Below are 24,167 nucleotides of genomic sequence, written 5' to 3'. Positions count from 1 at the left end.
TCATGGATGCTTAAGAGGCATGTATGGAAAGAGTTTCCTCACTGTATCCTTGAGCTCCTGGTTCCTCATGCTGTAGATGAGGGGGTTCACTGCTGGAGGCACCACTGAGTAGAGAAGTGTGACCACCAGGTCCAGGGATGGCGAGGAAATGGAGGGCGGCTTCAGGTTGGCAAACACAGCAGTGCTGACAAACAGAGAAACTACGGCCAGATGAGGGAGACACATAGAAAAAGCTTTGTGCCGGCCCTGCTCAGATGGCATCCTCAGCACTGCCCTGAAGATCTCCACATAGGACAGCACAATGAAGACAAAACAACCAAAGACTAAAGAAACATTAAACACAAGAGCCCAGACTTCTCTGAGGTAGGCATCTGAGCAGGAGAGCTTGAGGATGTGGGGGATTTCACAGAAGAACTGGTCCACAGCATTGCCTTGGCAGAGGGGCAGGGAAAATGTAATGGTCGTGTGCAGGACAGCATTGAGAAAGCCACTGCCCCAAGCAGCTGCTGCCATCTGGGCACAAGCTCTGCTGCCCAGGAGGCTCCCGTAGTGCAGGGGCTTGCAGATGGCAACGTAGCGGTCGTAGGCCATGACAGTGAGAAGGGAATACTCTGCTCCAATGAAGAAGACAAAAAAGAAGACCTGTGCAGCACATCCTTGATAGGAGATGGCCCTGGTGTCCCAGAGGGCATTGGCCATGGCTTTGGGCAGAGTGGTGGAGATGCAGCCCAGGTCGAGGAGGGCGAGGTTGAGGAGGAAGAAGTACATGGGGGTGTGGAGGCGGTGGTGGCAGGCTACGGCGCTGAGGATGAGGCCGTTGCCCAGGAGGGCAGCCAGGTAGATGCCCAGGAAGAGCGCGAAGTGCAGGAGCTGCAGCTTGCGCGTGTCTGTGAATGCCAGCAGGAGGAACTCACTGACTGAACTGCTGTTGGGCATTTGCTGACATTAAGCACAGCCTCCTGTCGAAGATGACAATGCAGATCAAAGTTAGAACAGACTTAAATGAGGAAAACCTATTCCCTGTCTTAGCACACCCCCCAGGAGATCTTCTCTCTTTACAGGAAAACCTGCCAGAATCTCATTGTTTCCATTCTGATCTCTCTGTGCAATGCTCTGGGATTCTCAGTCTCCTGTACAATCCTGAGAACACATTAACCTCAAACTTGCCTCCCCTGCAGTGCAGGAATCGGAAAGCACAGAACCAAAAAAAAAAAGCCTTCTCCTTTAGATAAACAAAGCCTCAATCTTCTTCTGGAAATGACCCCTTATAAATGACATTCCCTAAAGCATCTTCTACTAATTTCTGGAGAAACAGAGAGACTCACCCTGACAGATGCTATCAGCCATCGGATGTGCCAGCTGTACAAGACCCCTCTGGCAACCCCACCTGCATGGCCCTGCTGCCAGAGCCTCACAGTGTCAAGAGCCTGCAGATGTGTCCTGCCACACGCTGCCCTCTGTTGTTGCGCTCCTCAGTGCCTCCAAGTCCTCTCTCCTTCTCTCCTCTCTGTGTGCCAGCTGCGGTCAGAGCCCCCAGCCCTGCTGCGCTGTGCAGAGGAGCTGCTCCTGGGCACAGCTGTCTCTCTGCACCAGGGCCCTCTTGCCACGAGCTCTCTCTGTCCCATGAGCCCGGCCCAGCTCAGCAGCACAGCACCAGCCCAAGGCACTGCAATCACCCCTCTGTGGGCTTGGCTGATGAGCCCATGGACCTCAGGCACAAGGGGAAAAAATAATCATTATTATTATTAATAGAGAAAGATTATTATGAACTAAATAATTTAACTAAAGGGAAAAAGAAGGGGAAAAGGCAGGGGGAAAGGGAAACACAAACAGACAATCAAACAAAACAAATAAAGCCTATGTGGAAGTGCAGAGGGAAGAAATTACTCTCTACTTCCACAAATGTACTTCCCACACTTTTTTGCCCACCCCCTAGGAGGGTTAGAGAGAGTCCTGATGCTGTGCGAGCACTGCTCAGCAGGAGACACAACACTGTTGTGATCCCACTGCTGTTTTAGCTCCACGTGCAGAGCACAGCACTGTATGGGCTGCTGCAGGGAAAGTTAACATCCCAGCCAGACCCAGTACAGTAACTTTGTATGGACTTTGCTGTCCATGCAAAGTCCTTAAAGCCCTCCTCAGAGCTTTTAACCAATATTTTTGGTTAGTCCAGCTGGCATCCTGTTACAAGTGATGCCCCCGCCAGGGGTCGGTACTGGGACCTATCTTGTTTAAGGTCTTTATTGATGACCTAGATGAGGGGATTGAGTGTACCCTCAGTAAGTCTGCAGATGACACCAGGTTGGGAGGTAGTGATTATCCACATGAGGATCTGTAGGTGGCCCTTCAGAGGGACCTGGATAGGCTGGATTGCTTGGTTGAGGTGAATGGGATGAGGTTCAACAAGGCCAAGTGCAGGGTCCTGCACTTTGGCCACAATAACTCCATGCAACGCTAGAGGCTTGGGGCAGAGTGGCTAGAAGACTGTGAAGAGGAAAAGGACCTGGGAGTGTTGATGGATGCTCAGCTGAACATGAGCCAGCCGTGTGCCCAGGTGGCCAAGAAGGCCAAGGGCATCCTGGCCTGTATTAGAAATAGATCAGCCAGCAGGAGCAGGGAGGTGATCATCCCCCTGTACTCTGTTATGGTGAGGCCACACCTTGAGCACTGTGTTCAGGTTTGGACCCTTGTTACAAAAGGACATTGAGGTCCTGGAACATGTCCAGAGAAGGGCAACCAAACTGTTGAGGGTTCTGGAGCACAGGTCTTATGAGGAGTGGCTGAGGGAACTGGGATTGTTTAGTGTGCAGAAGAGGAGGCTCAGGGGAGACTTTATTGCACTCTACAATTTCCTGAAGAGAGGTTGATGTAAGGCGGGGGTTGGCCTCTTCTCTCAGATAACTAATGATAAGACTTGAGGAAATGGCCACAAGTTGTGCCTGGGGATGTTTAGATTAGGTATCACAAAAATCTTTTTCTCTCAAAGAGTAGTCGGGAACTGGAATGGTCTGCTCAGGGAGGTGGTGGAATCACTGACCATCACAGTGTTCAAGAAGCACCAGAACAAGATGCTAGGAGATATGGCTCAGTAGCTTAGTGGGTAGTATTAGTGATAGGAAGGTTGGAATAAATGGTCTTGTAGGTCCTTTCCAAATTTGTGTTTCTATGATTTCTATGACTCTATCATTGGACAAGGAGAATGGTTTTAAACTTCAAGAGGGTAGATTTAGATTAGATAGATGAAATTCTTGACTTGGAGGTGAGGCACTGACACTTGTGCCGTGGGTCCAGAGGTCACCCAGAGGGAGTTTGGATCAGCCCATGCCCTTGTGTTTGAAGGAACAGCTGGTGAGAATAGAGATGCAGCAGTGAAATCATGGAAATAGCAGAGTAAAAGCAATGTTTGGAAGAGAACTGTTGGTCTGCAGTCTTCTGCAACCTTCAGGGAAGTGTGGGAGAGCACAGGAAAGCGTGTAGAGGAGAAGGCAGAGGGCTCTGACAAGAATGGAAGGCTTCAGCAGCACTGACATCTTTGTCCCCTTGGCCTTGGCTTATAAGGAGACATGTTATACTCATGGCATTGGGACCATGAATTCTCCTTTCAAACCTTTGCAAACACTGGAAGGTGTCATACCATTGTCCTTCACATATGGTATTGTGGGTATCACCCCCTGCCACACAGACCCCAGGAAGAGCGAGACATGGGGATGCTGGGGGTGCAGGATCTCCCCTCCTGGGCCAGGATCTCCCATCCTGGGGTCAGGCCTTGACCCTTCTGAGTCACCAAAACAAACCAAGATTTCTCAGCACAGTGCCTTTGCCTGTCTGTAATCATGGCTTTTAGTTATCTGCCCTAACAATTCCCATGGGAGGCTTTCATAGTAACAGACCAGAATAGCCAACAGAGTCTAGAGTCTGGAGTCTAGAGCAGTCTAATACCACAGAATAGAGTAGCCAACAGAGGAGAGACAGGTACTTAGATATAATGACAGCCATCAGAAAGCTGATCCCAGTTAGATGACTGATATGGGGAGGTCAGGAGTAGCCTGGCCAGGAGAGATGTCAGATTGGGGTGCGGGAAGAGGAAGTGAAGAGGAGCTCAGAAGCTTACCTTTGTAGAGGTAAGAGGGTTCATGTAATCTTGATGCTGCTGTAAAACTCATTTCAAACAGTCGTGTAGGGCTTGTAAACTATTTTCAACAGAATCCCTCAACCTAAACATTAGTGCAACATCCTGACAGGAATCCACTATTGGAAAGCAGAAATCAAAATATTACCTAAAGAAAAGCTCAACGCATAGCCCCTTTTTCTTACATTTCCTCTCTTGCTCACCCTAATCCCCACACTTAAAACTAATATTAAAATGCTCTATTTATCCCTAGACTTCTTCACAAACCTAAACAAAACCCTAAGCCATAATGTTTGCCCATACCCTAACCAGAGACCTGACACCACAAACAGAACACCAAACCTTCCAACTAAAACTTTATTTAATCTCTAAACCAGAAAGGTGAGCCCCAGTCCACAGAGGACAAGGGAGAGATGAGCTCTGCCTCAGGATCTCCTGCCCCAGCAGGAGCAATGTGACTGTGGCAGGGACTGTGAGGTCACTTCTGTCTCTGCACTTGATTGGGCAGCAGCAGGAACGTGTCACGCAAAGGGACTGGGAGGTCACTTCTGCCTGAAGCAGCTGACAGGTCACCCTTGACATAGACCTGGGATCTGCACTTTTGGGCTGACATGTGGTAGTGGCCCTGCTAGGCCAGCAGAAGGCACCTGCTTGGCATGCTGACTGGGGGATCCCCTCTGCCTCCAGAGCCAGGAGGACACAGGCAGAAAGAAGGCCCCAACATGGGTTGTCCTGTCCCTTCTGCTTGAGTCCATGACTGCACAGCAGGAGGCACAAGGCTTGGCTGTGTCTAGCCAAGAAGCTGCAAGGCCAGCAGCATCCCCCTGGCTTGGAAGCTGCTGCTGAATATCTATGATCAGACCCTAGCTTTGTTTTTCAAGGAACAGCTGGTGAGGGCTGATGAGACACTGGTGAAATGATGTAAATGCTGGGATGAGAGCAAGGTGGTGAACAGAGATGGGTGTCTGCACACTTCTAGGAAATAGGAAAAAGCGTGGGACAGCATAGGAAAGCATGCAGAGGAAAAGACAGAGGTTGCTGGTAAAAAAGGTAGGCCCCAACAGTCCTGACGCTTTGGCTAGAGCTTATGAGAAGATGACATATAGTTATTGCAGTGCAGCCTCCTTGCTTCCCTGCAACCCTGTGCAGAGGCAGGGTGGTGTCATACCAGTGTTCTTCTCATGGCATCACACTGACCACCACATTCCTCAGACCCCCAAGAAAAGTCCTGAGCCAGACAGGGGGGTGCAGGATCTCTCCTCGCAGTGACTGGGGTCAGGCCTTGGATCTTTTGCTTCACCTAAACCAACCAAGACTTTTCTCAGCACAGTGCTTTGCCTGTCTGTAACCATGGCCTCCAATTATCTGTCCTAACATGTCCCTGGGGAGGCTTTGTTAGTAACAGCCCTCAGTGGGCCCATTAATACTCCAAGTCACTTCAGCTTTTCCTTTTGCATTTGCTTTTTCACACAGTTGCATCATTCTCCTCTCAGTACCCAATTTTCATTGACTCAGCACCAAAATACTCCATGGAACTCATCAAAACACAGAAACTCCTAAGGAGCCATGTCTCTTCCAACATTTTCTTCAAGTATTCAAGACTTGATCAGCTAATTGGAGAACTTTCATGTTGTAGTTAAGGGGGAAGATTTCAAAGAGCATCTACTAAAAATCTTTCTTCATTTTAAAGGCTGAATTTTGTTGTGTTTCAATTTAGAGCATCATTCTCCTGGTCTAGGGTTTCTCCTTTGAAACCCTGTTTAGGTGGAAAGAGCAGGGTTTTAAACCACAGTTCAAGTTATTTTATTGCTTCCAGTGATGTTTACCTTACCAAAAAGATGACTGTACATGATGTATTTTACAGTGATTTAAATAATTGTGTTAATATTAATCCATATCATACTAATTCAATGATAAATGATGAGGGTCTTACTAAGGAAACCATTACAAAGACTGCTGAGAGATGGGCGACCTTGAACTCACTGAAACTCAAAATAGCAACTGGGTCACTGAGAGCGGTCTGAAGGATTAAACGGTAAGAGGAGGGCAAACCAGGAGAATGATGGGAAGTGCATAGGTCCAGACAGGCAGCTGGAAAGGGGACATTCAGCAGGGTCTGTGTAATCAAGATGAGTTTTGTGCCTGGAAGATGAGGGAGGGAGCACAGCATGATAGAAAAGCAATGACAATGCAACTACAGGTGAACACCAGTATTTCTTCTCCTGGGATGAATATGCATCCTGAAAAATCACATTTCTTCATGATAGAAATTACACTTCACATGAGACATTTTACAGAAAGGATTGAGTCTTTTGAGCTGATGAGTTGTTGCTTTATTATTCAAGTACTGAAAAAAATACTGGGTATTCTGGCAGAGCTTTGCTGTCTGACCATAAGCAACCGGGGAAAACCTCCAGTGGCCCCGTTGTGTTTGAGGCACTTCCCTGGACCAGCAGATATCAGAAAAGACCTGCAGGATGCCAGAGCCCTTTGGGAAAATCAGGTGGAGCCAGGTGGAGTTCCCAGGGCACCTCCACTGCCAGCAGTGCTCTTTGTCCCTGTAACTGCAGCCCAGCCCAGCACAGGAACACCCCTTCAAAGACAAACCTCTTCTTCAGTGGGTTCTTTGGATTGACCTAGATTTGAAATGGCCACTGGAAACCTGAGATACTCTCCCTTACTTAAACTAGACACTTGAACATCTGTTGATGACTTTCCTGGGTCATCTTTAGCAAACTCAGGCTGATGAACTCAAGTATAGCATGGTTCAAATGGCTGAGGCAGAACCCATCAGCTTGCCCCACTTTGGAAATGGCTCCCGGCCAAGTAAGGATTTGAAAGCAACAAATATGGAATGACCCGTGAGGACAATGTGCAGAGTAAGGGAAAGTCACACATATTGTGCTGGAGTAGCAGAAGGCAAAAAGCATTGCATTGTGCCTCAGAGTAGTCAAGGAGACCTATTCCAGGTCATCCATGAGGAAAAGCAGAGAGAAGGACGTTGAGTTTGGCCTAACATGAAGAAGGATGTGCATCACTGGTGAAGGAACCGGCATTTGTGCCATCACCAATGTGAATTACACAACCACCACACCGGGGCACAGCCTGGCCCCGTGGGGGCTCTTCCTGACATTCCTGCAACTCCTGGCAGGCTGCGGTGAGGTGCCCCTCAGCCTTCCTTCCTGTGCTCCCATGGCACATGGCTGCCTCCTGCCCAGCTCACTGCCCACCATGAACGTCCAACACAGCTGCTTCCCAGGTTGGGCCTTGCCCAGGGTCAGTCTCCTGCAGGGGCAGAAAATGGCCCTTGTCCTGGTGGCTTTTCATGGTCTTCCTATCAATACATGCTCTTCTCATCCTTGAACTCTTTTTACTGAATATAGAGGCCTTGGTGACCATTTTGGTTCTGACTAATACCAAGAAAACATGTCTAGTTCATCTCTGCCTGCTGCTATGAGCTGTCTGTGAGACATGGATTTGCTATCAGATCTTTTCCTCTGACAGTCTCAGCAATGCCCGGTGATTGGACAAGACATGGGAATTGCACACAGGAAAACACTTTTACTGTGAGCAATATCAAGAACTGGATCATGTTTCCAATACCAAGCACTTGATCAGGTTTCCCCAAAATGGGGGAGTCCTCCTCAACTGGAGATACCCCAAACCCAACTGGAAATGGGCCTGGGCTGCCTGGTGTAGGTGTCCATGCGTGTCTAGTGGGGGTGGCTAGATGGGCTTTGGAGGTCCCCTCCAAAGGCTGCAGGGAGGGAGTGCCTGCCAGTGCAGAAAGGGCAGCCAAAAATGACACCAGGGCTTTCCACCACGTTGGAGCAGGGATCTTCATCCAACAACCACCGCTGTACCTGAGAAGAGTGTATGAGAAATGAGATCCACAGAAACTGCCTACCTGCTGGTTCCTGTATTTAGTTAGTTACAAAGAGCTTAGAAGCACCTCTACATGAGGTCTTTGGGTTAGAAGAATAGGTAGAAAGAGATAGAAGAACAAAAATAACTTAAATTTATAAAATAAAACGATAAAAATAATATTTAGCATATTGGAATAATATTGAAAAGGATGAACTATTTTTGAAATATAAGAACAAAGATGTTTCTGCCTTCTCCAGCTCTACTTCAGGGAATCACATGCAGAAGATGGCTTCTTTGTCGAAATACTGAATATTGCAATAACATCCTCAGTGCCTCCTTGAGCTCTTTATTCCTCATGCTGTAGATGAGGGGGTTCACTACGGGAGGCAACACTGAGTACAAAACAGCCACCACTAGGTCCAGGAATGGAAAGGAGATAGAGGGGGGCTTCAGGTAGGCAAACACGGCAGTACTGAGATACAGGGAGACCACGGGCAGGTGAGGGAGGCATGTGGAAAAAGCTTTGTGCTGGCCCTGCTCAGAGGGCATCCTCAGCACGGCCCTGAAGATCTGAGTATAGGAAAAAACAATAAAAACAAACCAACCAACACCTAAACAGGCATTAACCAGAAGAAACTTGACTTCTGTGAGGTAGGCATCTGAGCAGGAGAGCTTGAGGATGTGGGGGATTTCACAGAAGAACTGCTCCACAGCATTGCCTTGGCAGAGGGGCAGGGAAAAAGTGTTGGCCGTGTGCAGGACAGCATTGAGAAAGCCACTGCCCCAGGCAGATGCTGCCATCTGGGCACAAGCTCTGCTGCCCACGAGGCTCCCATAGTGCAGGGGCTTGCAGATGGCAATGTAGCAGTCATAGGCCATGATGGTGAGAAGAAAAAACTCTGAACCAATAAGACTAAAAAGAAGACCTGAGCAGCACAGCCTTGATAGGAGATGGTCCTGGTGTCCCAGAGGGCATTGGCCATGGCTTTGGGCAGAGTGGTGGAGATGCAGCCCAGGTCGAGGAGGGCGAGGTTGAGCAGGAAGAAGTACATGGGGGTGTGGAGGTGGTGGTTGCAGGCTACGGCGCTGAGGATGAGGCCGTTGCCCAGGAGGGCAGCCAGGTAGATGCCCAGGAAGAGCACGAAGTGCAGGAGCTGCAGCTCACATGTGTCTGCGAATGCCAGCAGGAGGAAGTCACTCACAGAGCTGACATTGGACATTTCCTGCCCTTCATCAAGGACACTGCACAGAAGGAAAAATAAAGACTGTTAGGGGAAATTTCCCCAAACAATACTCATTTATTTTCTCATTAGAGCCTTCACATTGTCTTTCTTTCAAGGTGACCTTTGTGTGTCTCCCTGGTTGTAGCCCTGCTTTGTGATTGCTGAATGTCCTGTACACAGCACACAGCCACACAGCTCCACTGCAGTGGTAAATGTCGTTGATATGGGCAAAAACCTCAGCCAGAAGTCACTTCCAGGAAGGCTGCTCTGTCCATCCTCTGTCCATCCTCTCAGTGCTCTTACAGCACTCAGCTGGGGGAAGGATGCACACAGAGGTTGTGCTGAAAAACCACGTCTCCTTGTCTGCAGGTCCTAAAGAACAGCTCAGAAAAGCCGGGGTGCAGTCTGAAAGCAGAGAAAAAAGAAGGGATATTCTCAGGTTCGTCGCTAAACTGTTTATGTCTCAGTTCAATGCAATAGGAAGCTCAGTCACCAGTGCAAATCCAACTACCCCATTAACATAGAGCCTGCCCCACAATCAGAGCAGGAAGAGGCAGGCAGAGAGTGCAGAAAGTGCCTTCTCTTTGAAGGCACCTCCTGCCCTTCCCTTCTCCTGCCCAAGCCCCTGAGCACCCTGGGCAGGCTGAGTGCAGGGACCCTGCTCTGCACCACAGCCGTGGGAAACACTTCTGTGATGGTTTTACCGTGCTGGGCAGCTAAACCCCACAACTGCTCTCTCACTCCCCCTCCTTTAAATAAGGAGGGGGAGAAGTAAAGCAAAGAACAACTCACGGGTTGGGATAAGGATAATTTAATTAAAGGGAAATAATAATAATAATTAAATAAAGACTACCATGAACTAAACAATTTAACTAAGGGGAAATAAAAGGGGAAGGGGAAAAAGAGAGAGGGAAAAAATAAAAAGAAGGGAGGAAAGCAAACAAACAAAATAAATGAAAGCTATATGGAAGTGCAGAGGAAAAAAATCACTCTCTACTTCCCACAAATGAGCGATGATTGACCACGTCCTTGAAGCAAGGCCTCAACGCATGCAGCCGGTGTTCAAGAGGAGGACTGACGTTTTCCCAACGTGAGCCCACCCTTCCCCTCTACCTGTTTCCACCTTTTATTGCTGAGTGTGACATCACATGGTATGGAATATCCCTTTGATTGGTTTAGGCCAGCTGCCCTAGTGATGTTTAACTCCTCACTTTTTGCCCACCCCCTAGGAGGGTTAGAGAAAGGCCTAATACTGTGCCACTGCTGCTCAGCAGCAGACACAACACTGGTGTGATAACACTGCTGTTCCAGCTACAAGTACAGAGTACGGCACTGTATGGGCTGCTGCTGGGAAAGTTAACATTCCAGCCAGACCCAATACACCTACTCTTCCCCAGGGCCATCCCTGCTCCCAGAGAGCTTTGCCCAGGGCAGTGTGTCCGTGCTGGCCTGGCCAGCCATTGCTGCTTCCCTCCCTGTGCTCCCCTCAGGGCCCCAAGCTGGCGGTGCTGCTGTGCTGAGCCAGGGGCTGTGGTGCTCTGGGACCCCCGCGGGTCTCCCCCGCTGCCCATGCTGCTCAGGTTGGGCAGCAGACCTACGTCCATGGGGACCTCTGCTGCTGAACCCCTTTCCATCTGCCCTGATGGCTCAGCAGCACAGGGCAGTGCTGGGCAGGGCCATGGGGTGTCTCTGAGGGCACAAAGGGCAGGTGAGTGCTGCACCAGACCTGGCCCAGGAGCCTACAAGAGGGTCTCCACTGTTGCTTTGCAGTCTTACGGGCCTTCACCTGCTGGCTCTCCACCACGTCTTCTGGCATTGCAGAGCCCTCCTTTAGCCCATTGAATCCTCAGATTCTCCTTTTCCTTTACCAGTCCCGTCTTTGGATACTCATACATTTTTTGAGGTTCTAATCACTACCCACTGAGCATTGTCACTGCAGATCCCCTGACATCTCCTGACAGCTCCAGATTCCTCTCCAGGCTGGAATCTGCCATCTGCCCCACTGCAGGGGGTGCAGTTCCATGCAGATGAGTTAAAAATCAGTTGTCATCTCCTTAGGGAAGCTCTGCCATAATAGAAGCTCTTAGTCCTGCCCTTGGATCCTCAGGGACCACCCTGGGACTTTCAGCCTGTGTCCCTCACTTCATGACGAATCCCCAGAAAACAAAAGAGCAGGGAGCAACCCCTTGGCTGTGTTCCTGATAGCACATCTGGAAGAGGTGTCCAGGCTTCTGGGTTTGCCCTGAACAGCCCCATTCGTTACTGTGCTGCTAGCAGGGAGGCAGCTGTGACCCAGGCCTGCACAGTGCCTGCTGCTGCCTGCAGGGACAGGGATGCCACTGTAGAAACAACAGGACTGTCAATGAGGCATATGAGACCTCAAGACTAACACAGATACAAGGGCACAAGAGAGAAATGAGGAAACAAAAAGAAAGAAGCAGTGAAAGGGCTACATCCTGCTGCTGGCCATGGCCATGGCTCCAGGGAAGCAGCAGCCCCGACCCAAAGGCAGCAGAGAGGCAGAGCCCAGTGGGCAGTGAGGGGCAGCCACGAGGGCCACCGGGGCTGCTTCTGCATGTGGCAGCTGGACTCTTGGCCCTCAGCCCCTCCTACATGCTGGTGCGGCTCCACCAGCTCCAGAGGAGATGGGAAGAGAGGGGACCTGAGTGAAATAAACTTATGACTTCCTTATTGGGTGTAACTATACAGGAAACTGCCATGTTTCCTGTAAATGAGTAACAAGTAAATGATTAACAAGTAGGAGGATAAAAAATATATTAGATATATAAGAAAAAATATCTTCTGAATATAATAACACAGACAAATATTAAGAGAAAAAGTCTTCCTTTTTTTGAGGAAATATTGGAATTTTGATTTTATGCATAATATTATATGTGAATATATTGAAGAATTGCGTATTCTAGCACTGTCCTCACTGAATTCCTTAGTTCCTTGTTCCTTATGCTGTAGATGAGAGGGTTCACTGCTGGAGGTACAACCGAGTAGAGAACTGCCATCACCAGGTCCAGGGTAGGGAAGGAGATGGAGGCAGGCTTCAGGTAGGAAAACATGCCAGTGCTCACCATCAGGGAGACAAAAGCCATGTGCGGGAGGCACGTGGAGAATGCTTTGTGCTGGCCCTGCTAAGAGGGTATCCTTAGCACTGCCCTGAAGATGTGAATATAGGAAATAATAATGAAAATAGAACAACCAAATAACACAGAAATACTAAATACAACTACTCCAGCTCCCCTAAGGTAGACATCTGAGCAGGAGAGCTTGAGGATGTGGAGGATTTCACAGAAGAACTGGTCCACAGCATTGCCTCGACAGAGGGGCAGGGAAAATGTGTTGGCCGTGTGCAGGAGAGCATTGAGAAAGCCACTGCCCCAGGCAGCTGCTGCCATCTGTGCACAAGCTCTGCTGCCCAGGAGACTCCCGTAGTGCAGGGGCTTGCAGATGGCAACGCAGTGGTCGTAGGCCATGATGGTCAGAAGGGAATACTCTGCTCCAATGAAGAAGACAAAAAAGAAGACCTGTGCAGCACATCCTTGATAGGAGATGGCCCTGATGTCCCAGAGGGCATTGGCCATGGCTTTGGGCAGAGTGGTGGAGATGCAGCCCAGGTCGAGGAGGGCGAGGTTGAGGAGGAAGAAGTACATGGGGGTGTGGAGGCGGTGGTGGCAGGCTACGGCGCTGAGGATGAGGCCGTTGCCCAGGAGGGCAGCCAGGTAGATGCCAAGGAAGAGCACGAAGTGCAGGAGCTGTAGCTCGCGTGTGTCTGCAAATGCCAGCAGGAGGAACTCGCTCACGAAGCTGACGTTGGGCATTTGCTGACTCTGGACACATTTGTCTTCTGAAGATGAGATGGCAGAGAAATGTTATAACAGACTTCTCTCAGGAAAAGCCATTGTAAGTCTTAAAACATGCCTTAGCCTGACCCTCTCTTTTTGAAGAGGACCTTCAACCAGGTTTCTTTCTTGCTTGAGCAAGGTAGAGTTTTCTTTTGTTATCTGGTAGTTATCCCTGTTATGGTTAGCATGATGAACATGGACAGCGATTTCTCTGAGAAGAAAGTTGAGACAGCTGGGAGCACTGAAGCTGCAGTAGAAGAGCAGATGGACAGAATATTCACCTTGACACTTACCTTGTCAAGGGCTGTGCACATTTCTCCTGCAGGCAGCTCTCAGCATCCTCCCACTCCCTTATGCCTCCAAGCCCCCTCTCCTTCTCCCCTCTCCCCATGCCAGCTGCAGTCAGAGCCCCCTGCCTTGCTGTGCTGTGCAGAGGAGCTGCTCCTGGGCACAGCGCTCTCTCTGCTTCATGGGACTTTCTGAAATGTGTTTTCTCTGTCTCACAAGCATGGCACAGCTCAGAAGCACAGCACCAGCCCAAGGCACTGCAATCACCCCTCTGGGGGCTTTGCTGATGAGCCCACGAACCTCAGGCACTCCGAGACAATTGAAGACATCTCTCCAGAAGTGCAAGTCAGAGGCAAGTTTCCTGCAGTGTCCCCCTGAGGGCCAGCACTCACACAGTTTCCCTTGGAGCTCGTTAGAGCAGAACCCTGGAGGCAGTGAGGACAAGGAGACAAAGGCAATGTGAAGGTGACACTGATGTGTGGACAAACTGGATGTGTGTCAGAAAGCACAAGGGCCAGGCCTTGACCCCTGTCCCCTGGGAAGGGAGATCCTTTCCTTTACAGGTTGCTCAGGGCTCTCTGTGGGGCAGTAGGAGATGGGGATGTGCATGGCCAAGTGCAGGAGAATGGTACGACCCCTGCCTGGTTCATGGTTGGGGGCGAGGAGGCAATGAGGCCCTGGTGCTTTAACAGTAATCTGTCTGCTCATAGACCTCAGTGGCAGAGACAACAGTCATAGCCATAGACACAAAGACCTGGGTCCTGCTGGCAGTCTCAGTCTTGTCACAGCCCTTAATCCTTTCCACAGCAGCCTTACCTAAGGACTCTCATACCTGTACCTCTTACCCTGCTGGCTGCAGACCCTTCTGTTGGTGGTCTCTTACACAGATGAGCTGAGTCTGATAACTCATATCATCTTGGTGGCCATGCTCCTTGTAAGGCAACTCTGTAGGAAGCTGGCCTGGTTCCTAGTGAGCAGGCACCACTGCTCGTATGGCATCCCTTGTGGTGCCCAGGCCCTCCTCCTCCTGGGCACTGCTCACTCAGCAGCATCCCACGCTGCCCTGATGTGTAGGGTTACTCTTCATCAGTGCAGGACAGGGCTCTTCTTCTTGTAAAGGGCACGATGTTCCTTTAGACAAATCTTGAGGTTTCTCAAGGTTCCCGTGGACTGACTCTCCATTCTGTCAGGCGTTAAGGTCTGCAGGCAGACAGTTCTAATCCCATGTGATTGTGCTATCTGTGACAAGACAGCAGCATCAGGACTTGCAGGAAAGTCTTCTGTGCTTTCCTCCCATGCATGCTTTCAGTTTGTCTGGAGCTGTGTCCTGAATGTTATGGGGCTGTGCAGGTCAAAATTAGAAGGGCCAAAGCCCAGCTGGAGCTCCATTGGTATATTACTGTCAAAGACAATAAAAACTGCTTATATAAATACTTCACATAAAGGAAGATTAGGGAGAATCATCATCCTTTATTGGATGTGAGGGGAAACCTGGTAACAAGAAAGGAGATAAAGGCTGAGGCTCTTAACACCTTCTTTGCCTCTAACTCTAGCAGACGGACCAGTTGTTCCCCTGGACATTTCTTCCTCCTCATGGCCAGTGCCAACATTCCAGGGTGCACGTTGTGGCAGTTTTTCTCTCCTGCTCTTTCCTACTATCAAAGGAAGCTCCGTAAGGGTGGAAACCACTCCTGAAGTAGGCATCCCAACCCAGCAGGCTCCTTGCGGCCTTTCAGCCAACCAGACACAAGTCACCTCAGCAGCATCTTCCAAGCCAGGGGCCTGCTGCTGGCTTTGCAGCTTCTTGGCTAGACACAGCCAAGCCTTGTGCCTGCTGCTGTGCAGTCATGGACTCAAGCAGAAGGGACAGGACAACCCATAAGGGGGCCTTCTTTCTGTCTGGGTCCCCCTGGGTCTGGAGGCAGAGGGGATCCCCCAGTCAGCATGCCAAGCAGGTGCCTTCTGCTGGCCTAGCAGGGCCACTGCCAGATGTCAGCCCAAAAGTGCAGATCCCAGGGAGAAGTCAAGAGTGACCTGCCACCTCCAGACACAAGTGACCTCCCAGACCCTTTCCGTGACACGTTCTTGCTGCTGCCCAATCAAGTGCAGAGACAGAAGTGACCTCACATTCACTGCCACAGTCACATTGCTCCTGCTGGGGCAGGAGATCCTGAGGCAGAGCTCATCTCTTCCTGTCCTCTGTGGACTGGGGCTCAACTTTCTGGTTTAGAGAGTAAACAAAGATATAGTTGTAAGGTTTGGTGTTCTGTTTGTGGTGTCAGGTCTCTGGTTAGGGTATGGGCAAACATTATGGCTTAGGGTTTTTTTTTGGTTTGTGAAGAAGTCTAGGGATAAATAGAGCATTTTAATATTATTTTTAATGGTGGGGATTAGGGTGAGCAAGAGAGGAAATGTAAAAAAAAGCGACTATATGCTGAGTTTTTCTTCACATGGTATTTTGAGTTCTGCTTTACAATAGTGGATTCCTGTCAGGATGTTGCACTAATGTTTAGGTTGAGAGATTCTGTTGAAAATAGTTTACAAGCCCTACACGACTGTTTGAAATGAGTTTTACAGCAGCATCAACATTACATGAACCCTCTTACCTCTACAAAGGTAAGCTTCTGAGCTCCTCTTCACTTCCTCTTCCCGCACCCCAATCTGACATCTCTCCTGGCCAGGCTACTCCTGACCTCCCCATATCAGTCATCTAACTGGGATCAGCTTTCTGATGGCTGTCATTATATCAAAGTACATGTCTCTCCTCTGTTGGCTACTCTATTCTGTGGTATTAGACTGCTCTAGACTCCAGACTCTAGACTCTGTTGGCTATTCTGGTCTGTTACTATGAAAGCCTCCCATGGGAATTGTTAGGGCAGATAACTAAAAGCCATTATTACAGACAGGCAAAGGCACTGTGCTGAGAAATCTTGGTTTGTTTTGGTGACTCAGAAGGGTCAAGGCCTGACCCTAGACACTGGAGGGGAGATCCTGCACCCCCAGCATCCCCATGTCTTGCTCTTCCTGGGGTCTGTGTGGCAGGGGGTGATGCCCACAATACCATATGTGAAGGACAATGGTATGACACCTCCCAGTGTTTGCAAAGGTTTGAAAGGAGAATTCATGGTCCCAATGCCATGAGTATAACGTATCCTTATAAGCCATGGCCAAGGGGACAAAGATGTCAGTGCTGCTGAAGCCTTCCATTCTTGTCAGAGCCCTCTGCCTTCTCCTCTGCATGCTTTCCTATGCTCTCCCACACTTCCCTGAAGGCTGCAGAAGACTGCAGACCAACAGTTCTCTTCCAAACATTGCTTTCACTCTGCTATTTCCATGATTTCACTGCTGCATCTCTATTCTCACCAGCTGTTCCTTCAAACACAAGGGCATGGGCTGATCCAAACTCCCTCTGGGTGACCTCTGGACCCACAGCACAAGTGTCAGTGCCTCACCTCCAAGTCAAGAATTTCATCTATCTAATCTAAATCTACCCTCTTGACGTTTAAAATCATTCCCCTTGTCCTATCATAGAATCATGGAAATCATAGAAACACAAATTTGGAAAAGACCTACAAGACCATTTAGTCCAACCTTCCTATCACTAATACTACCCACTAAGCTACTAAGCCATATCTCCTAGCACCTTGTCCTGGTGCTTCTTGAACACTGAGGGTCAGTGATTCCACCACCTCCCTGAGCAGACCATTCCAGTTCCCGACTACTCTTTGAGAGAAAAAATTTTTTGTGATACCTAATCTAAACATCCCCAGGCAGAACTGATGGCCATTTCCTCAAGTCCTATCATTAGTTATCTGAGAGAAGAGGCCAACCCCCACCTTACATCAACCTCTCTTCAGGAAGTTGTAGAGTGCAATAAAGTCTCCCCTGAGCCTCCCCTTCTGCACACTAAACAATCCCAGTTCCCTCAGCCACTCCTCATAAGACCTGTGCTCCAGAACCCTCAACAGTTTGGTTGCCCTTCTCTGGACATGTTCCAGGACCTCAATGTCCTTTTGTAACAACGGTCCAAACCTGAACACAGTGCTCGAGGTGTGGCCTCACCAGAGCCGAGTACAGGAGGATGATCACCTCCCTGCTCCTGCTGGCTGCACTATTTCTAGTACAGGCCAGGATGCCCTTGGCCTTCTTGGCCACCTGGGCACACGGCTGGCTCATGTTCAGCCGAGCATCCATCAACATTCCCAGGTCCTTTTCCTCTTCACAGTCTTCTAGCCACTCTGCCCCAAGCCTATAGCATTGCATGGAGTTATTGTGGCCAAAGTGAAGGACCCTGCACTTGGCGTTGTTGAACCTCATCCCATTCACCTCAACCCAGAAATCCAGCCTATCCAGATCCCTCCAAAAGGCCACCCTTCCCTCATGTGTATTGTCACTACCTCCCAACTTGATGTCATCTGAAGATTTAGTGAGGGTACACTCAATCTCCTCATCTAGGTCATCAATAAAGACCTTAAACAAGATAGGTCGCAGTACCGACCCCTGGCGGGGGCGCCACTTATAACAGGATGCCAGCTGGACTAACCAAAAATATTGGTTAAAAGCTCTGAGGAGGGCTTTAAGGACTTTGCATGGACAGCAAAGTCCATACAAAGTTACTGTACTGGGTCTGGCTGGGATGTTAACTTTCCCTGCAGCAGCCCATACAGTGCTGTGCTCTGCACGTGGAGCTAAAACAGCAGTGGGATCACAACAGTGTTGTGTCTCCTGCTGAGCAGTGCTCGCACAGCATCAGGACTCTCTCTAACCCTCCTAGGGGGTGGGCAAAAAAGTGTGGGAAGTACATTTGTGGAAGTAGAGAGTAATTTCTTCCCTCTGCACTTCCACATAGGCTTTATTTGTTTTGTTTGATTGTCTGTTTGTGTTTCCCTTTCCCCCTGCCTTTTCCCCTTCTTTTTCCCTTTAGTTAAATTATTTAGTTCATAATAATCTTTCTCTATTAATAATAATAATGATTATTTTTTCCCCTTGTGCCTGAGGTCCATGGGCTCATCAGCCAAGCCCACAGAGGGGTGATTGCAGTGCCTTGGGCTGGTGCTGTGCTGCTGAGCTGGGCCGGGCTCATGGGACAGAGAGAGCTCGTGGCAAGAGGGCCCTGGTGCAGAGAGAGAGCTGTGCCCAGGAGCAGCTCCTCTGCACAACCCAGCAGGGCTGGGGGCTCTGACCGCAGCTGGCACGCAGAGAGGAGAGAAGGAGAGAGGACTTGGAGGCACTGAGGAGCGCAACAACAGAGGGAAGCGTGTGGCAGGACACATCTGCAGGCTCTTGACACTGTGAGGCTCTGGCAGCAGGGCCATGCAGGTGGGGTTGCCAGAGGGCTCTTCAACAGCTGGCACATCCGATGGCTGATAGCATCTGTCAGGGTGAGTCTCTCTGTTTCTCCAGAAATTAGTAGAAGATGCTTTAGGGAATGTCATTTATAAGGGGTCATTTCCAGAAGAAGATTGAGGCTTTGTTTATCTAAAGGAGAAGGCTTTTTTTTTTGGTTCTGTGCTTTCCGATTCCTGCACTGCAGGGGAGGCAAGTTTGAGGTTAATGTGTTCTCAGGATTGTACAGGAGACTGAGAATCCCAGAGCATTGCACAGAGAGATCAGAATGGAAACAATGAGATTCTGGCAGGTTCTCCTGTAAAGAGAGAAGATCTCCTGGGGGGTGTGCTAAGACAGGGAATAGATTTTCCTCATTTAAGTCTGTTCTAACTTTGATCTGCATTGTCATCTTCAACAGGAGGCTGTGCTTAATGTCAGCAAATGCCCAACAGCAGTTCAGTCAGTGAGTTCCTCCTGCTGGCATTCGCAGAAACGCGCGAGCTGCAGCTCCTGCACTTTGCGCTCTTCCTGGGCATCTACCTGGCTGCCCTCCTGGGCAACGGCCTCATCCTCAGCGCCATAGCCTGCCACCACCGCCTCCACACCCCCATGTACTTCTTCCTCCTCAACCTCGCCATCCTCGACCTGGGCTGCATCTCCACCACTCTGCCCAAAGCCATGGCCAATGCCCTCTGGGACACTAGAGCCATCTCCTATCAAGGATGTGTTGCTCAGGTCTTCTTTTTTGTCTTCTTGGTTGTAGCAGAGTATTCCCTTCTCACCGTCATGGCCTATGACCGCTACGTTGCCATCTGCAAGCCCCTGCACTACGGGAGCCTCCTGGGCAGCAGAGCTTGTGCCCAGATGGCAGCAGCTGCCTGGGGCAGTGGCTTTCTGTACAGTGTCCTGCACACGGCCAACACATTTTCCCTTCCCCTCTGCCAAGGCAATGCTGTGGACCAGTTCTTCTGTGAAATCCCCCAGATCCTCAAACTCTCCTGCTCAAATACCTATCTCAGGGAAGTTAGGGCTCTTGTTTTTAGTGTTTTTTTGGCCTTTGGTTGTTTTGTTTTCATTGTGCTGTCCTATGTGCAGATTTTCAGGGCAGTGCTGAGGATGCCCTCTTCTCAGGGCCGGCACAAAGCCTTTTCCACATGCCTCCCTCACCTGGCTGTGGTCTCTCTCTTTGTCAGTACTGCCATTTTTGCCTACCTCAAGCCTCCCTCCATTTCCTCACTGTCCCTGGACCTGGTGGTGTCATTTCTGTACTCGGTGGTGCCTCCAGTAGTGAACCCCCTCATCTACAGCATGAGGAACCAGGAGCTCAAGAATGCAGTGAGGAAATTGTTTCCATACATGCTTCTTTAGCATCTGTGATGTATTCAGAGGACGTATTCTTAATAATATGCAAATATTTTGATTCATACTATATCATATCATTTTTATCATTATTAGTGTTATCATAACATTGTCATTAATAATAATCCTAACAGAAATAAAAGGGTATTTGGGAAAATGACACAACATTTTTAAAATTATTTTTCTCTGTTAATATTTCAACAATATTTTATTTTGTTTTTAGTAGTATAGTTCTCAGCATTTTGAATGTTACATTTTGTCTTAGTTTTTACCATATCATTTAATGTACACAGAGATAATGTTTCCTTTGTTGTTAAAGACAATAAAGATTTTATTGGAAATTCATTTGTCTCAGTATCCTTCTCTTTCCATCTCCTCTGGAGCATCCCATGGGGTGACTTATGTCTCTGCACTTGATAGGGCAGCAGCAGGAATGTGTCACGGAAAGGGACTGTGAGGTCACCTGTGTCTGTAGGTGACAGGTCACCCTTGACTTCTCCCTGGGATCTGCACTTTTGGGCTGACATCTGGCAGTGGCCCTGCTAGGCCAGCAGAAGGCACCTGCTTGGCATGCTGACTGGGGGATCCCCTCTGCCTACACACCCAGGAGGACCCAGGCAGAAAGAAGGCCCCCAGATGGGTTGTCCTGTCCCTTCTGCTTGCGTCCATGATTGGACAGCAGCAGGCACAAGGCTTGGCTGTGTCTAGCCAAGAAGCTGCAAAGCCAGCAGCAGGCCCCTGGCTTGGAAGCTGCTGCTGAGGTGACTTGTGTCTGCTTGGCTGAGAGGCCGCAAGGAGCCTGCTGGGTTGGGATGCCTACTTCAGGAGTGGTTTCCACTCTGAGGGAGCTTTCTTTGGTAGTAGGAAACAGCAGGAAAGAATAAACTGCCACATAGTGTTCCAGGGAAGGCTGGTACTGGTTACAAGGAGGAAGAAATGTCCCTCAAAGGGTCATGCTGTTGTCCCACAGGTCACCCTCTGATCAGACCCTTGCTTCGTGTTTCAAGAAACAGCTGATGAGGGCTGACAAGACATCAGTGAAAGCAAGGGATGAGAGCAAGATGGTGAACAGAGATGGGTGTCTCCAGACTTCAAGGAAATAGGGCAATGTGTGGGACAGCATAGGAAAGCCTGCAGAGGAGAAGGCAGAGGGTGCTGGTAAAAAGAGTAGGCCCTAACTGCCCTGAATTTTTTGTCCCTTCGGCTAGAGCTTAGGAGGAGGTATATTATATTCATTGTGATGGGGACTCACGGATTCCTTTCAACCCTGTGCAGCTGCTTGGAGGTTTCATACCACAGTTCTTCTCACGACATCCCACTGCCCACCACATTCCACAGACCCCAAGAAGAACCTTGAGCTAGACGTGGGGGTGCAGGATCTCCCTGTCCCGTGGCTGGGGTCAGGTCTTGGCTCTTCTGCATCACCAAAACCAATCAAGACTTTCCTCAGCACAGTGCTTTGCCTGTCTGTAACCATGGCCTCCATGTATCTGCACAAACAAGATTTTGGGGAGGCTTAGTTTTTAACAGCCCTCAATGGGGCCCATTAATATTCCAAGTCACATCAACTTTTCCTCCTGACTTTACTTTCTCTAGCAGTTGCATTATTCTCCTCTCAGTACCTGAGCTTCATAGACTCAGCACCACAATACACCATGGAACTCATTAAAATGCAGAAATTCCTAACATCTCTTCCATAGTATTCTTCAAGCCTTCATGCCTTGTGTAGCTAATTGCAGAGCTTGCATGATATAGTCAAAGAAGATTTCAAAAAGCAGCTAATAAAAAAAAAAAATCTAGTTTTAAAGGCTGATTTTTGCTGCATTTCAGTTTTGAGCATCATTCTCCTCATGCTATTGATCCAGGGTGACTTATTTGGAGACCTTCACAGGGAGGAATAGCAGAGTCTAGAGGGCTGACATTTCCACTGCCAGCAGTGGTCTTTATCCCTGTAACTGAAGCCCAGCCCAGCACATTAAGCCCTTTCTAAGACAAGTCAGGTGTTTTTTTTTCTTTAGATAAATAAAATAAAATAAAATAAAATAAAATAAAATAAAATAAAATAAAATAAAATAAAATAAAATAAAATAAAATAAAATAAAATAAAGTAAAATAAAATCTAAATGACCATTGGAACCAGAGAAATTCAGCTTAAATATTAGTAGGTGAAATTCAGCTGTAATATGAGTAGGTACCTGGTCATCCATGGTCTCTCTTGCGTCTTCTGTAGAAAACTCAGGATGAAAAGTAAAGACATTTACTTTTTTTTTTTTTTTTTTTTTTTTACTCTACTCTTTACTCTACTCTTTTTTCAAAAATCCTACTTTTTTCAAAATCCTATTTTTTTCAAAATCCTACTTCCTCTGCTGTAGATGCAGAAGGCAAAAAGAATTGCATTGTTCCTTTCACTACTCTGGGATGTGTAACCCAGAACAAGTCTTACAAGGAGCAGCTAAGGGAGCTGGGATTGTTCGGCCTGGAGAAGTGGAGGCTCAGGGGTGACCTTTTATCTCTCTATAGCTACCTCAAAGGAGGCTGTAGAGAGGTGGGGGTTGGTCTGTTCTCCAACATGCCCAGTGACCAGACTAGAGGGAATGGGCTAAAGTTGTGCCATGGGAGGTTTAGGTTGGCTATTAGGAAAAACTTCTCTACTTGTGAGATATGTTCATCTGATTCGTGTCAGTATGGAACAATGCTAGGGCCGCATGGTATGATGAATGTGACCTTCTGTCTTACATACCCTTGTATAACCACAAGACTAAGAAAAACAGAGTGGTTAATGCATATAGTTCTTGTATCTTGCAAAGAAATGTTTTAGCAATTCGTGTCAGTAGAGATCTTGAAGGGAAATGTATTTGTAGGCTTTTCCTTGAAGTCTCTGATATCTGGGGGGTTTCAGAACAACAGCTAACTATTATGACTATTGCATGGGACACTCAGCAAGTCTCTGATATCTGGCCAGGAGATTAAGAAGAAGGGGAAAGCTGAAGAACAACTAAAAGACAAAGCTTGCAGGGGATGCTGCACAAGTCTCTGACTTACAGCCAAGTCGGACAAAGGAGAAAGGCAAGAGGGAGGAAGACTATGAGCCTTCAGCATGAGAGACCCCCAAAAGGGACGCCCAGAGACTGATATGCATGCTCCAGTAGGAGGGTTTGGATTCTGGAAACTAATTAATGTACCCTGTTTTTTTCTAGAAGTAGTAATAAATATGTATTAGCCTAGGAGCATAAAAATCAACTGCTAGATGTAACTGGTGTGCGTCTTGGTGGAGCAGAAACTCCCGGCGCACCCAGCGCTGTTTGCTTACCTCTATTCCTTTAATAAATTGTAAACTTTGATTATAGTCTTATTTTGAAGACTGAGCCATTTATAACAGAAGGGTGATTCAGGAGACACCATGCAGTCTTTGGGTTGCTTGTTCTCCAGCCATTAAGGTATGGAAATTGCTGGGTGTTTGCTGTTGCTGGGCAAAGTTGTTTTGGCATTGTGATGCCAAAAAAGACATCGGGATGTCTTTTTTCATCTTGAGGACAGGCTCCCCTCTTATACTGTTCACCCCACAGCAGTCCCTTTCAAAAACAACTTTTCATTGGTCAAACAACTTTGCCCAGCAACAAGGTTAAAGAACAAGGTTAAAGAAAGCCAAAAGGCAGAAAGGTAAGAGGAGGTAAAAACATGAAAAGAGGTTAAAGAGGGACAGAGAAGACAGTAAGAAGGGAAAAGAAGGTCTAAAGGTGGAAAGAAGGTCAAAGAAGGTCAAAAGGTGAAAAAAAGGTAATGAGGGTCAGAGAAGGTGAAAAGGCAGAAAGAGGGTCAAAGGAGGTCAGAAGGCGTAAAGAAGGTAAAGAAGGTCAGATAAGGTGAAAGAAGGTCAAAGAAGGTTAAACAGCAGAAAGAAGGTAAGGAGGTTTAGAGAAGGTTTTATTATTTATATTAATAACCTATTAATAGTAATAGACTTAAAGGTTTGTTTGTTACCTTTTCTGATTGTACATATATATAGGCATCTGTAAAAGCAATGTTCTGTGGGTTTAGAAAGTTTGATGTTTGTGTGTGCATGTTGGTAGAGCATAAACTCCCCACACCAAGCACTGTTTATTTGCCTTTTATATATAT

General features: G+C 48.3%; 2 protein-coding genes across 2 annotated transcripts; one reads left to right on the top strand and one right to left on the bottom strand.

Annotated features, from left to right (window-relative positions):
• On the bottom strand, positions 1 to 936 carry LOC137846840 (olfactory receptor 14C36-like). The gene has a single exon (XM_068664950.1). The coding sequence runs from the start codon at positions 934 to 936 to the stop codon at positions 1 to 3; it is 936 nt and encodes a 311-aa protein (XP_068521051.1).
• Positions 937 to 19,130: 18,194 nt separating this feature from the next.
• On the top strand, positions 19,131 to 23,674 carry LOC137846839 (olfactory receptor 14C36-like). The gene is made up of 2 exons (XM_068664949.1): positions 19,131 to 20,024; positions 23,486 to 23,674. The coding sequence occupies exons 1-2, from the start codon at positions 19,131 to 19,133 to the stop codon at positions 23,672 to 23,674; spliced, it is 1,083 nt and encodes a 360-aa protein (XP_068521050.1).
• Positions 23,675 to 24,167: the final 493 nt, after the last annotated feature.

Source organism: Anas acuta, chromosome W, assembly GCF_963932015.1.
Source record: "Anas acuta chromosome W, bAnaAcu1.1, whole genome shotgun sequence".
NCBI classification, from domain to species: Eukaryota; Metazoa; Chordata; class Aves; order Anseriformes; family Anatidae; genus Anas; species Anas acuta.
The sequence above is the reverse complement of the archived record's forward strand: the minus strand, read 5'-3'. Positions and strand labels throughout refer to the sequence as shown.